At 50.4% G+C, this 14,294-nt stretch overlaps 1 protein-coding gene across 4 annotated transcripts in view; it reads right to left on the bottom strand.

The window, feature by feature from the left end:
* TBX1 (T-box transcription factor 1) overlaps nucleotides 1–13,705 on the bottom strand; it is an 89,988-nt gene extending 76,283 nt beyond the window's left edge. Inside the window, exons 1-2 of one of the 4 annotated variants that reach the window (XM_085633393.1) lie at nucleotides 13,577–13,705; nucleotides 5,726–5,830 (exon numbers count right to left, since the gene is read on the bottom strand). In XM_085633393.1, the coding sequence (XP_085489519.1) occupies nucleotides 5,726–5,759 (34 nt within the window). In that variant the 5' untranslated portion in view covers nucleotides 5,760–5,830; nucleotides 13,577–13,705. Of the gene's footprint in view, nucleotides 1–5,725; nucleotides 6,161–13,576 lie in introns of those variants that run through there. The other 3 variants (XM_085633394.1, XM_085633395.1, XM_085633392.1) reach the window with 3 other exon arrangements.
* Nucleotides 13,706–14,294: the final 589 nt, after the last annotated feature.

Genomic DNA, 14,294 nt, shown 5'->3' with positions numbered 1-14,294 from the left:
TTCGGAGTTCCGAATAACTCTCTGCAGCCCCCTCAATCCTCTACTGTCTGTGTAGAGTCCCTCGGCCCATCTTTGATGTCCACTCAGCCCCCATATGCCCTCTCTGCAGAGTCCTTCAGCCCCCCCTGTGCGCTTTCTGCAGGCCCTCTCAATCCACTGCTATCTGCGTAGAGTCCCTCTGCCCTCCAGTACTGCCCCCTTCCCTCTGCTCACTCTCTGCAGGGTCCCTCTGCCCTCCAGTGCTGCCTCCTTCCCTCTGCTCACTCTCTGCAGGGTCCCTCTGCCCTACAGTGCTGCCCCCTTCCCTCTGCAGGGTCCCTCTGCCCTCCAGTGCAGCCCCCTTTCCTCTGCTCACTCTCTGCAGGGTCCCTCTGCCCTCCAGTGCTGCCCCTTCCCTCTGCTCACTCTCTACAGGGTCCCTCTGCCCTCCAGTGCTGCCCCCTTCCCTCTGCTCACTCTCCGCAGGGTCCCTCTGCCCTCCAGTGCTGCCCCCTTCCCTCTGCTCACTCTCCGCAGGGTCCCTCTGCCCTCCAGTGCTGCCCTCTTCTCTCTGCTCACTCTCCGCAGTGTCCCTCTGCCCTCCAGTGCTGCCCCCTTCCCTCTGCTCACTCTCCGCAGGGTCCCTCTGCCCTCCAGTGCTGCCCTCTTCCCTCTGCTCACTCTCCGCAGGGTCCCTCTGCCCTCCAGTGCTGCCCCCTTCCCTCTGCTCACTCTCCGCAGGGTCCTTCTGCCCTACAGTGCTGCCCCCTTCCCTCTGCTCACTCTCCGCAGGGTCCCTCTGCCCTCCAGTGCTGCCCTCTTCCCTCTGCTCACTCTCCGCAGGGTCCCTCTGCCCTCCAGTGCTGCCCCCTTCCCTCTGCTCACTCTCCGCAGGGTCCTTCTGCCCTACAGTGCTGCCCCCTTCCCTCTGCTCACTCTCTGCAGGGTCCCTCTGCCCTACAGTGCTGCCCCCTTCCCTCTGCTCACTCCCTACAGGGTCCCTCTGCCCTACAGTGCTGCCCCCTTCCCCCTGCTCACTCTCTACAGGGTCTCTCTGCCCTCCAGTGCTGCCCCCTTCCTTCTGCTCACTCTGCAGAGTCCCTCAGCCCTCCAGTTCTGCTCTCCCCTCTGCTCTCTCTCTGCAGAGTCCCTCAGCCCTCCAGTTCTGCTCTCCCCTCTGCTCTCTCTCTGCAGAGTCCCTCAGCCCTCCAGTTCTGCTCTCCCCTCTGCTCTCTCTCTGCAGAGTCCCTCAGCCCTCCAGTTCTGCTCTCCCCTCTGCTCTCTCTCTGCAGAGTCCCTCAGCCCTCCAGTTCTGCTCTCCCCTCTGCTCTCTCTCTGCAGAGTCCCTCAGCCCTCCAGTTCTGCTCTCCCCTCTGCTCTCTCTCTGCAGAGTCCCTCAGCCCTCCAGTTCTGCTCTCCCCTCTGCTCTCTCTCTGCAGTGTCTCTCAGCCCTCCAGTGCTGCCCCCTTCCCTCTGCTCACTCTCCGCAGGGTCCCTCTGCCCTCCAGTGCTGCCCTCTTCTCTCTGCTCACTCTCCGCAGTGTCCCTCTGCCCTCCAGTGCTGCCCCCTTCCCTCTGCTCACTCTCCGCAGGGTCCCTCTGCCCTCCAGTGCTGCCCCCTTCCCTCTGCTCACTCTCCGCAGGGTCCCTCTGCCCTCCAGTGCTGCCCCCTTCCCTCTGCTCACTCTCCGCAGGGTCCCTCTGCCCTACAGTGCTGCCCCCTTCCCTCTGCTCACTCTCTGCAGGGTCCCTCAGCCCTCCAGTTCTGCTCTCCCCTCTGCTCTCTCTCTGCAGAGTCCCTCAGCCCTCCAGTTCTGCTCTCCCCTCTGCTCTCTCTCTGCAGAGTCCCTCAGCCCTCCAGTTCTGCTCTCCCCTCTGCTCTCTCTCTGCAGGGTCCCTCAGCCCTCCAGTTCTGCTCTCCCCTCTGCTCTCTCTCTCTGCAGAGTCCCTCAGCCCTCCAGTTCTGCTCTCCCCTCTGCTCTCTCTCTGCAGTGTCTCTCAGCCCTCCATTTCTGCCCTTGCCACCCCCCTGCAGAGTTTCCCAGCCCTCCAGTTCTGCCCCTTCCTATGCTCTCTCTCCGCAGAGTCCCTCTGCCCTCCACTACCCTCTCCTCTCTCGTCTGCTGTCAGCCCTTCCTTCCTCCCTGGGGAACCGGTTTCTTCTATTTGGATAAGACGCTCTCGGCTGCCGGCGGGTCTCGGGCCTGAGAGACACAGGGAGGATGTGGTGGGGTCGCGGGCTCTCGCTGCAGCATTGAAATGCCCCAGCACCCCCTCTCCCGTCCCGACCGACACCCCAAGACCCTCACCTGCGACTAAAGCGACAGGCTCTCGTTGTCACCAAAAGGAACCACAGGTCGGTGACACCCCCGCGGCTTCCTGTGACTGCGACACCCCACCCCGGGCACGAAGCAGACACAAGGCACCACCGAGGGCCCGTGCTATGAACACTGAAGGGCCCGTACTGTCAGCACCGTGGGGCCCGTGCTGTGAACACTGAAGGGCCCGTACTGTCAGCACCGTGGGGCCCGTGCTGTGAACACTGAAGGGCCCGTACTGTCAGCACCGAGGGGCCCGGGCTGTGAACACTGAAGGGCCCGCAGCATCAGCACCGAGGGGCCCGTGCTGTCACTGCTGAGGGACCGTACTGTCAGCACCGATGGGGTCCATACATTCACCACTGAGGGACCGTACTGTCACTGCTGAGGGACCGTACTGTCAGCACCGATGGGGTCCACACATTCACCACTGAGGGACCGTACTGTCAGCACCGAGGGCCCCGTACATTCACCACCGAGGGCCACGTGCTGTCACTGCTGAGGGACCGTACTGTCAGCACCGAGGGGCCCGTGCTGTCACTGCTGAGGGACCGTACTGTCAGCAACGAGGGGCCCGTGCTGTCACTACTGAGGGGCCGTACTGTGAACACTGAAGGCACCTCAGTGCCAGCACCAAGGGGCCCGTGCTGTCAGCACCGAAGGGCCCGTGCTGTCACTGATGAATGACCATACTGTCAGCACCGAGGGGGTCCGTACATTCACCACTGAGGGACCGTACTGCCACTTCTGAGGGACCCGTACTGTGGACACTGAGGGACCCGCAGTGTCAGCACCGAGGGGCCCGTACTGTCACTATTGAGGGACTGTACTGTCAGCAACGAGGGGCCCGTGCTGTCTCTGCTGAGGGACCGTACTGTCAGCACGGAGAGTGTCCATGTATTCACCACGGAGGGCCCCTGCACTGGCACAACCGTGGGACCCATACAATAAGACCCCCCCCCCCACCCTTTTCAGGGGCGCCTATTGCTCCGTGTGCCTGGAAGACGCGCTGTCTCTGACGAGACTTTCGTTGTTGTCGACTCAATAAGTGTGACAGGTGTCTCTGCTGGACAAGTGCACGTCTCTCTCGGCTCCAGTCAGAAGTGTGTGTCACAGAGGACACGTCTGGGGTACCCGGGGGTCGGGAGTGGCCCCAGGTACAGCCTGCGTCACACCAGCCCTTAACAATACCCAGGCTTCTGGGGGCTCTTTAATTCCATTCTGTAAGTGAGGCTGTAAATCTGTCAATGTGCAGCCCTTCAACCGGCCCTGGTCCGTCCGTCTGTCCCTGCGTCGCCTGTCTGTCTATAGAGACACATTTACTTCCATATTTGCATCTATCTGCCTGGACGGACAGACAGACAAACAAAAAGATAGAAAGACAGACAGGCAGGCAGACAGGCAGACAGGCAGACAGGCAGGTAGATAGATAGATAGATAGATAGATAGATAGATAGATAGATAGATAGATAGATAGATAGATAGATAGATAGATTCCATATTTCTTTGTATCCATCTCTCTCCCCACAAACACACACATGCACACCCACGAACCTCTTTCTTGACTCCTTAAGGGGGTTCAACGAAAAAACTCTCATTTGCAGCCTTCCCTGGAGGAGCATTTTTGGTGAACAATGGGAGGGACATGGGGGGCAAACCCTTGACTGCTCACCGAAGGCTGGGCCTGCCCTGTGTCCCCCATGCCATGGAAGGGCGTGCGTGACAGCCTGGCATTTACAGTGCCATATATATATATATCTATATCTATCTATCTATTATATATATATATATATATATATATATATATATATATATATATATATATATATTATATGATTTATGCCATGAACATTGTTTCATGTATATTAACGAAAACCAGGATGCACAGGGTTTATTTTGAGCAGTACAATAAAATACTTTTGAAGAGTCCTCGTGATTTTTTTTAATCGTTTTTCCCCGGTGTAATTTTTATCCTGCAATTTGTCAGCCAGTAAACTTTTTTTCTCGAATAATTTTCACTGTTCTCTGGAAATACCTTGAAAGGACATTTAGCAATAAATGTATGAATGCGGTTTATGGGCGCAGTAATTCTGCACAACGTGTTGTTTGGCCACAGTTATTTTCAATGCATGGCCTAAATAAATATAACTTTTGTGATTCCGCATTTACTGTTATATTTTGTCACTTAGTAAACGTCTGCCGCTTGCCTCTCACTACAGCAAGTATTTACGCCGATTGAGGTGAAATGTTGCTATCCTGTTCTCGCCCTCGCTGGTTGGCCAGAGAGGGATTTTTAGATGGTTTTGTTGACACCGTTATTTTCCCGTTTAAAGGCCCTTCATGTCTCAGCCATCCGAATAGATTGAAAAGCCCCGCAGCACGATTATTCCCATTAAAATGCTAGTTTCTTGTTAAAATTGCAATATATATATATGTATTTATATACATATATATATATATTTATTTATTTAAAGGGCTATTTTCGCGGCTCGGTTTTCTACACTCAGATAGAAGTCTTCCCATGGAGGAGAGGGAGGCCGCGGCAGGCTGGGCCGGGACGTGCTATTTTCACAGCTGAACCCCGTCCCCTGAACCGCTCCCAAGCCCTTAAAACCTGTGCGTGGGTCATACATAAGGTCACGGTTGAAGCCACTCGCAGGCACCTCTCTGGCCGGACCTCACTCCACATTTACTGGCTCCACTTGTACACATGTCTACCTTATTTCAGAGCTTCTTTCTTTGCGTTTTTGTTAAATTCGTGTGTTTAAAAGTCATTAATTTGAAACAGTAGAATGAGTTATGCGTCGTAGAAGATATTTTGTTAAGTACGTACGAGTGGGGTGAAAAGGTTCGGTTTTCTACAAAAAGTGTTGATTTTTTTTAATGAATTTAAAGTGTGGGGCGCTGATGCAGTAGTCACAATTGGTCATTTACATGACAATTTCCGGTTTGCAGCCCTCACACCCCACATGCACCCCGAGCTCTTAAAAGTGAATTTTTTTTTGCAGGGACAGCGGGATCGGGGGTTCATTCAAACACATTTCAGGCGTTACTATTCTGTTTAATACATTTATTTCACACGGTCTTATTAGATGCGGTTTCACACAAACGTTACGTTATTCCGAATTTTAGAATAATCGGGGTAATTTGTACTATCTTGTACGTTGGGTGGGGCGGGGGGAGAGGGCCTTTTCATCAGAAATGTAAAGTACAATTTTACTGCGGGGTGGGGGAAGGGGGGATCTGCGGGGTTTCGCGACCCGAAGGAGGTCCATACATTCGGGGTGTTTTTGCCCCCCATTGCACCCACCCACCCCTCCCCCACCCAACAGCCTTAAGACCAGAAGAGTCCCTGCTCGGAAATGGGAATGAATGTCCAGAATATGGCCGGGGGGGGGGGGAGGGGGGCGATACACTCTTTCACTTACCCTCCATGTCTCTGGTGAAGCAGCTGAAGTGCATTCTCGGATCCTCGGGTCCCTGGCGGAAGGGCCCCTGGGGGCCAGTGGCGGGGTCCTCGGCGGTCTCGGAGGCTGTAATCAGAGAAGCAATGCTGAAAGCAGTGACTCTGGGGGGGCGGGGGCTTCTTTCTTCCATAGAAGAGGGGCGAGTACCTCCTCCAGCACCCCCTTTTCACACAGATGCCCCCCTCCCCCAGCACCATCTAGGTACCCCCGACATCCAGCACCTAGCGGACCCGGTAGAGGGGCCACACAGTTCTGCAGCACGGGCTAGAGACGCCTTTGAAGATCAGTGCAGTAAGTGCCCCCCCCAGACCCCCCTCGTGATCTGCTGAAGTTTCCTAACACCCAGCAGCGGCTCAGCAGGGGGCGGCCGGTGTGATCCGCAGCCGCCGTCCCTGTTTATCTGTTTATTTGTGTGTTTTCCTCTCTGCCAAGTCCTTCAGTAAAGCACTCTCTCCCTGCCTGGCCGCTGCTGGCCCAGGGTGATGTCAGGGAGGAATGTGACAGTCAGGCTGCGGGGAGGAGCAGCTACCGGGGGCGGGGGTAAAAACCCGGGAGCTGCCGCCTCTTGCAGAGTGTGCGCTGCCTGCCTGGAAGAGCTGCTGCACCCAGGCCGAGCCTCTACACGTCCTCGTGCGAACTCACTGCACACAAGTGTGGCATCACCAGAAGCCAGTCACTCACTGTGCGCACGCGCGAAGTCACAGGCAGCCTGTCACTCTCAAGTGTGAGCTCAGTGCACACAAGTGTGAAATCACCAGAAGCCTGTCACTCACTGTGCGCACGTGTGAAGTCACAAGCAGCCTGTCACTCTCAAGTGTGAGCTCAGTGTACACAAGTGTGAAATCACCAGAAGCCTGTCACTCACTGTGCACAAGCGTGAAATCACCAGAAGCCTGCCACTCCAAGCGTGTACTCACTGTACTCAAGTGTGACATCACCAGAAGCCTGTCACTCACTGTACACAAACGTGAATTTACAAGAAGCCTGCCACTCCAAGCGTGTACTCACTGTACTCAAGTGTGACATCACCAGAAGCCTGTCACTCACTGTACACAAGCGTGATATCACCAGAAGCCTGTCACTCACTGTTCACAAACGTGAATTTACAAGAAGCCTGCCACTTCAAGCGTGAACTCACTGTGTACACATGTGAAGTCACTAGAAGCCTGTCACTCCCAAGTGTGAACTCACTGCACACAAGTGTGAAATCCCCAGAAGCCTGTCACTCACTGTACACAAGTGTGAAATAACCAGAAGCCTGTTACTCTCTAGACAGAAGTGTGAAACCACCAGAAGCCTGTCACTTACTGTACACACATGTGATTACAAGAAGCCTACCACTTCAAGCGTGAACTCACTGTACACAAGTGTGAAATCACCAGAAGCCTGTCACTCCTAAGTGGGAACTCACTGTACACAAGTGTGAAATCATCAGAAGCTTGTCACGCGCTGTCCACAAGTGTGAAATCACAAGAAGCCTGCCACTCAGAAGCGTGACCTCACTGTAAATAAGTTATGGAAAACTGAAAAATCACCAAACCGGTGCCACTCACAAGACAAAGTGTAAACTTCTAAGATATGCGTCACAACCGTGTGAACTCAAGATCTCGTGTAAATTTACCAGCAGCCGCCCACGGACAACTGTGAACTTCCCAGCCTGCCACTCACAGGGCCATGTGCAAACTCGCTAAAAGTATCATTTACACAACTCAAGCCTGAACTCTCGAGGTGCCCATCTATTAGAAGTATAAAATCACCAGAGACCTGTCCCTCATAAAGTGTGACATCACCAGATACCTACTACTCACGTGTGAACTTACTAAAAACATACAAGTTACATAACTAAGTGTGAGTCCACATCTGAAGTTTTGTTCACAGGTTCATGTAGGAACCCAGCATTAACACTGTTACACACGAATCCTGTTGTGAGCTCACAGGCCCTGTTATTCAGAAGTCAAAGTGTTAACTCACGAAGATCCGGCACTTTTACTGAAGCGAACGCGTTAGACGCCTGCCACTAGCACGCGTGATCTGGTCAGAGATGTTTAGTGTGAACTGACTAGAAGCCCACTATTGCCAAGCCTAGATCGACCTCAAGTAGACGTCAAGTGTGAAATCACCAGAGCGCAGCTTTTAGAATGCCAAAGCTGAACTCAATAGGAGTCTACCATTCACAAGGCGAAGTCTAAGTGTGGATTCACAAGAGCTGTGTCACTTCCAAGACAGCAGGTCAAATAAACAGAATCCAACGACTCAAAAATGTAAACTCACGGAAGCCGCGATATGCAAAGGAGAAGGGCGAACTCACGGGGACCCAGCTGCTATGAAGCCAGAAGTGTAGTCACCCGACTAAGTCCCTCGTGATTTCAATTGTGAACTCACTAAGCTCCTGTCGTGCACACGACCAAATGCACAATCGTCTGGCTCAGCAGCAACATCTCCCTCATAAGGCCAAAACCGAATTCATCATTACCGTGTCACTTACAAGGCGAAGTGGCAACACAACCAGGCCAAACGCACTGGCGTCCTGACACAACTCACCAGTCTCGTGTAAGTGGACCAGCGTTTCGTTTGATTTTCGCACGAAAAAAACATAAGGATTTGCTTCATTGCCCGCAGTTTCTGAAGGCACCCGCACATCGGTACAGCCGTGTGCAAAATACCACACACACATGCACACATCGAAACACAAGCACATAAAAGCACAGACACACAAGTACACCGGGGCACATCTACGCACGCACACACATAGAAACACAAGCACATAAAAGCACAGACACGCAAGTACACCAGGGCACATGTACATACACACATGCGCACATAGAAACACAAGCACATAAAAGCACAGACACGCAAATACACCGGGGCACATCTACGCACGCACACACATAGAAACACAAGCACTTAAAAGCACAGACACACAAGTACACCGGGGCACATGTACATACACACATGCGCACATAGAAACACAAGCACATAAAAGCACAGACACACAAGTACACCGGGGCACATCTACGCACGCACACACATAGAAACACAAGCACATAAAAGCACAGACACGCAAGTACACCAGGGCACATGTACATACACACATGCGCACATAGAAACACAAGCACATAAAAGCACAGACACGCAAATACACCGGGGCACATCTACGCACGCACACACATAGAAACACAAGCACTTAAAAGCACAGACACACAAGTACACCGGGGCACATGTACATACACACATGCGCACATAGAAACACAAGCACATAAAAGCACAGACACGCAAATACACCAGGGCACATGTACGCACACACATGCGCACATAGAAACACAAGCACATAAAAGCACAGACAAGGGCACATGTACGCACGCACACACATGTGCACATAGAAACACAAGCACATAAGCACAGACACGCAAATACACCAGAGCACATGTACGCACACACATGCGCACATAGAAACACAAGCACATAAAAGCACAGACACACAAGTACACCGGGGCACATATAAGCACGCACACATGCACACACCCACACAACAACGCAGTTCTATATTGACATGGAAGTACACACGCAAACACAGATATAAGCCCACACATACATACACACAAGTAGGCACTCACACGCAGCCCACACAATTGCACATAATTAAAATTCGACCACACAAAAACGCACACTCAATGCCACAAAGAAGCACGTAAAAGTTTATATAGATATGCCACATGGATCCATGCACACACGAGGCATACACGCTCTCAAGCGCACACAGCCAAACGCGCACACATGGATCCGTGCACAATGTGTCACTCACACGCGTGCAAACACGCCCACCGGTTCACACACTCTGCTCCTGTGCTGCACGGAATATTGTGTTTTTCCCTTCGTATTGCATGCTGGGAGCACGTAATGAGCTGAAAGAATAGCGCCTTCCGCGTAATATTCCAGACACCACCACCCGTGCCGCGTTTCTCACTCTTTCGAACGCAGGCAGCCGCTGTCCTCTGTGGTTTTTCTCCATTGTCAGCCGGCCGCACTGCAGGAACCACGTATTCGCTACTCGGTTCTGCTCTGCGTGTCTGCTCCTGGTGTCTGCTCCTGGTGTCTGTTCACCAGAACTGAGTTTCAATAGACTTGTGCAAAAACGTTACAATAAAAGGTGCGCGCCTTTTATCTTGGTGGTTTCTTGTCAGCTCTCAAACATTTAAAATAGCATTTTAAGGTCATCTTCAGAGGCCTGAGATTGATTCCTTTTCCGGGCGTGGGCCGGGCTGCGGGTAGAATCGAAATGTTGACCTGGGTTATTTTTTCATTGAGGCCGCGGCGCTATATGCATCCACGAACTGCTGGGCGCTATTTTTTTATTTTCGTTTGTTCTTTTCTTTCGGTGCAGCCAATGAAGCAACTACAGGGCAAGCGAGGAGCAGACGTTTTAGACTGGAGGAAGAAGAGAGGTTCAAGGCTTGCAGATATATGTTGATCGTATTATTTGGGTAAAAAAACCTGGTACCGGCTTCACAGTTAAAATATTTTAGTGCCTGGATATACCTATTCATTTCAATTTATGGTTTTATTTTAGATTTGTTTTTATTTATGCTCAAACCTTTTACTATCTGTGCACAAGATATTTTAATTGTAATCAAAAAGCGAATCTTGTAATCTCCGTACCTTAGTCACAGAAAATCTAGTCTAATTTTATCGATTCGAATCAAATCTGGTTGTATTTTTTGTATACTGCTTAATACATGTGTGTAGCTGCATTAACGGGCCTGCGTGTTTGTATGTGTGAGTTTACTAGTGCGTGTTCAGATATAGACATGGGTGCAGGACGACTGTCATTATGCGGTCTGCAGACGGCGTTTCCCGCCTAGTTATCGATTTGGCATAGTGCATCACCTGGGCATCTTTCTGTTGCATGTTACGGTTTTTGTGTGTTAAACTTGTACTAATGAAGTCAAACATCTGTCCGGGTAGTGGTGACGCGTATAACTGATAAAATAATGATCCAATACTATCACAAAATGTGCCGAACCACGCCGCATAATTTTCCTTTCCTTGCTGCCGCATAATTTGGCCCTCCCCGCTGTATAGCTGTAGTGCCCCTTCAAATGTGTGTGTTGTGTATGTGTGTTTGCGAATGTGTGTATGCGTTTATGTTTATTTGTGGGTGTCTCTGTGTACGTGGGTGTATGTATGCATGTAAGTGCGTGTGTTTGCGAGTATGCGCGTTTGTTTGTTTATATATGTGTTTTGATTTCTGTGTGTGTTAGTGAATATGTCTGAAACTATGTGCGTGTTTATGGGTAGTAAGTGCGTGTGATTTTGTCGATCTATTTGTTTGTGTGAGTGAATATATCTATGGTATGTGCGTCTGTTTGTAAAAATATATATACACACGCACACACACACATACATATACACATATACATATATACATATGCAAACACACACATATACGCGTATATAAATAACTTTATACACATTTGGTCATATACACGTAAATAACTACACACATACACTCGTAAACCCATGCACACATGTATGCATGCATGTATGTACCTATGTATATATGGAAGCGTGTGTACATGTATGTAAGTGTGCAGGAGCACACGTACGTACATTGGCATGCTTGTGTGAGCCAGCCACCGTTGTTGCAGCTTTACAGCGCGATTCTACATATTTCGGGGTAGAAATGTTCGGCTTAGATGTTTTCTGTGTTCTATCGCACGTGCACACAGGGACAATTTGGGTTTCTGAATTCATTTGTCGGGTGTTGTTGCATAGTGTCACCTGTCAGGAGGCTGACCCGATTTTTATCTACCTGACTTTGAACCCCAGAGCTGTGTGTCTGCGCGTGTTTTCGTCCCTTAACTTGCAGCTGAGCGGTTGTGTTTCTTCGAAGTCAGTAAGGCGGTCAGGCAAAAAAAGGCACAATGTCACCTTGTCCCCTCCGCCTCAGAGACATCATGCCATGACCATGTTTTATATCATGCGTGTTATTTTTTTTTTATGCAGTTACTGAGCTGGACTTTTAGTGTGTGCGCAGGGGCGGCCCCACAGAGGCACACAATTCAGATCTGTGGGGTGGGAGCGTCCTTCGCCGAGACTTCACCGACGTAACCCGCATTCTTATCAAAAACAAATAAAGGCGGTTTTCTTCTGGACATCGCGAGGGCAAAGAACGAACCAGCGAATTCGAAAGCTAAAAGACAGGAAACGTTTACAGTGGATTTGTGAGATAGATTTATTCTATGAAAAATATGAGTTTAAATGTACTTTTCCAAGGCTCTCAAGACAGTTGGGGTACATTTTTACGCAAACAACGCGTGATACTGTCTGGCTGAAGCCATAATGCTGTTGGACTTCATGTTATTTTTTATTTCCCTTTTCAAAGTGTTGCCTACGGCAGAAACACCATTCTAACGCCCAGGTAAATACCTTAAAATACGTTATCATTTCCGTAAATTGATAACTATATCAAATAGCCACATTTGCACCCCGCCCCCGCGAGCCAACCTTCCTTCTAAACAGCTGCTGTGAAGGGAACAAAACCCCTTGTTTTTATAAGACGTCTACGGGGATGTAGTTGAACGCGGAAAACATGCAAATAAAATCCCTTTTATCCCGACCATAAAACGCGACTTTTTCCTCACTTGTCGCCCTTTTCCCCCAGTCAGATGCAGGGAATAAAACGCACTTTTGCAGCCCGGGGCGGCGCGAGCTGTTTCTAATTACAGGGTTGGGGGGCTGTGGGAAGTCACCCTGGGATGGCTTTATCAAATTAACGCCGATGACGGATTTATTAGCGCTGCTGCGCCGCGGTCGGTTTCCCACCGGGGAGGGTTGGTTGGGGGCAGGTAGCGCAGCCCGCAGAGCAGCGGCAAGGGAACTCATTCATGCACTGAGGGCACTGCACAGCGCCGAGTGCGCATAAAGCGCCTACACCTGAGCGCACGGTCGACACTGAGCTGGATGATAATAACTCATGGGTAAGTTAAGTCGTCACTTAGTTTGTGAGGGTGCCGTATCAATGATCTATAGAAAATGTTATGATTATTCGATTATTTTTATTGTGTTTTTTTGCAAACATGTTATGCCTGTCACAGAGCACACGACTCTCTTAAGCAAACAGGCTCTGCATGAGTCACAGAGTTAGACCAGGAGACTTTCATACTTGTGCACAGGTGACTTTCATACTTGTGCACAGGTGACTTTCATACTTGTGCACTTGTGCACATTGTGCGAGTCGCAGTGTTCAATCACTCAACATCACTTTTATACGCATTTTTCTGAATGCATAAAAGTACAGACATTAAAAATAACAGTGCAAATTTTACAAGAAAGTAGAAATGTAGGCAAATTGATTGAATGTTAAAAAACCGAGGTACCAAAACCTATAAACACATTAAAATCCGAAGGCGTACGTTAGAGAGGGCATTAAAATCCCTGCAACAAAACATTATCAATGATTAAAAGTACATGAGAGCGTTTTGAAAACAGCACGGAGTCGCAGAGTTAAACCAGGCGACTTTCATACTTGTGCACAGGTGACTTTCATTCTTGTGCAGATTGTGCGAGTCGCAAAACTAAACCAAGATGACTTTCATACTTGTGCTCATTGTGCGAGTAGCTGAATTAAACAATGGTAACTTTTCTATATTTGTGCACATTGTGCGAATCGCACCATTAAACCGTGGTGATTTTTTTTATACTTGTGCACATTGTGCGAGTCGCACCATTAAACCACAGTGACCTTTTATGCTTATACACAGTGTGCGAGACGCATAGTTAAACCAGGTGACTTTCATACTTGTGCACACTCACCGCAGATCCAGACACAGAGGGCGTGCACAGGACAAGATGCGAGGGCTCTCTGCACAGCGCCGTCCTCCGCGAAGCGCTTTTTACCTGCCCTCTAAGCAGTTTGGTCCGGGTAGTTGCGCAGCTCGTGCGCACACCCATGTTGCACTTTTAGAGCTCCTGCAGCACTGTACTGCTGGCCGTTCACTAGCAGCGTCTTCCGAGCCACAGGTGCGTAGATTTAGTGATAAGGGATAGACGTGTAAAAGACTGAATCTGGGGCGTGTCCTAGTGAACCGCAGCGCCGAGCGCAGGTCGTGCGCTCCGTGAGATGCGCGCGCCACTGGTGCAGCGCCAGTAAAAGTGACCTTAACGTTCTCAGTGGCACGAAGCACTGCACAGCACTGTACATAACGATGGCATCTGCTGCACTGCGGCACTTATACAAATAACATGTATTGCACAAAAACACGACGGTTTTTTGCACAACACCAGAGCACAGGCGTCTGCTCTGGCCGTGCGAAGTGAACCGTGTATAGTACACACCAACACGCGCACTGTAGCGGCGCACCAGAGCACGCATGAAGCGCTTTAACCTGCACTGAGCACGTCGGCATGTAAAGCGCTATATTCATAGTAAACATAGCGCTCGATAAAGCTGTGTTGTCTCTCATGTACACAACCATACATGCAGACATTTGACGAAGTTACGGGCATCTTATTTTTCCCTACTCCAGTTTTG

The sequence above is a fragment of the Triturus cristatus genome, chromosome 11 (genome assembly GCF_964204655.1).
Source record: "Triturus cristatus chromosome 11, aTriCri1.1, whole genome shotgun sequence".
NCBI classification, from domain to species: Eukaryota; Metazoa; Chordata; class Amphibia; order Caudata; family Salamandridae; genus Triturus; species Triturus cristatus.
This window is presented reverse-complemented; position numbering and strand designations above follow the sequence as displayed.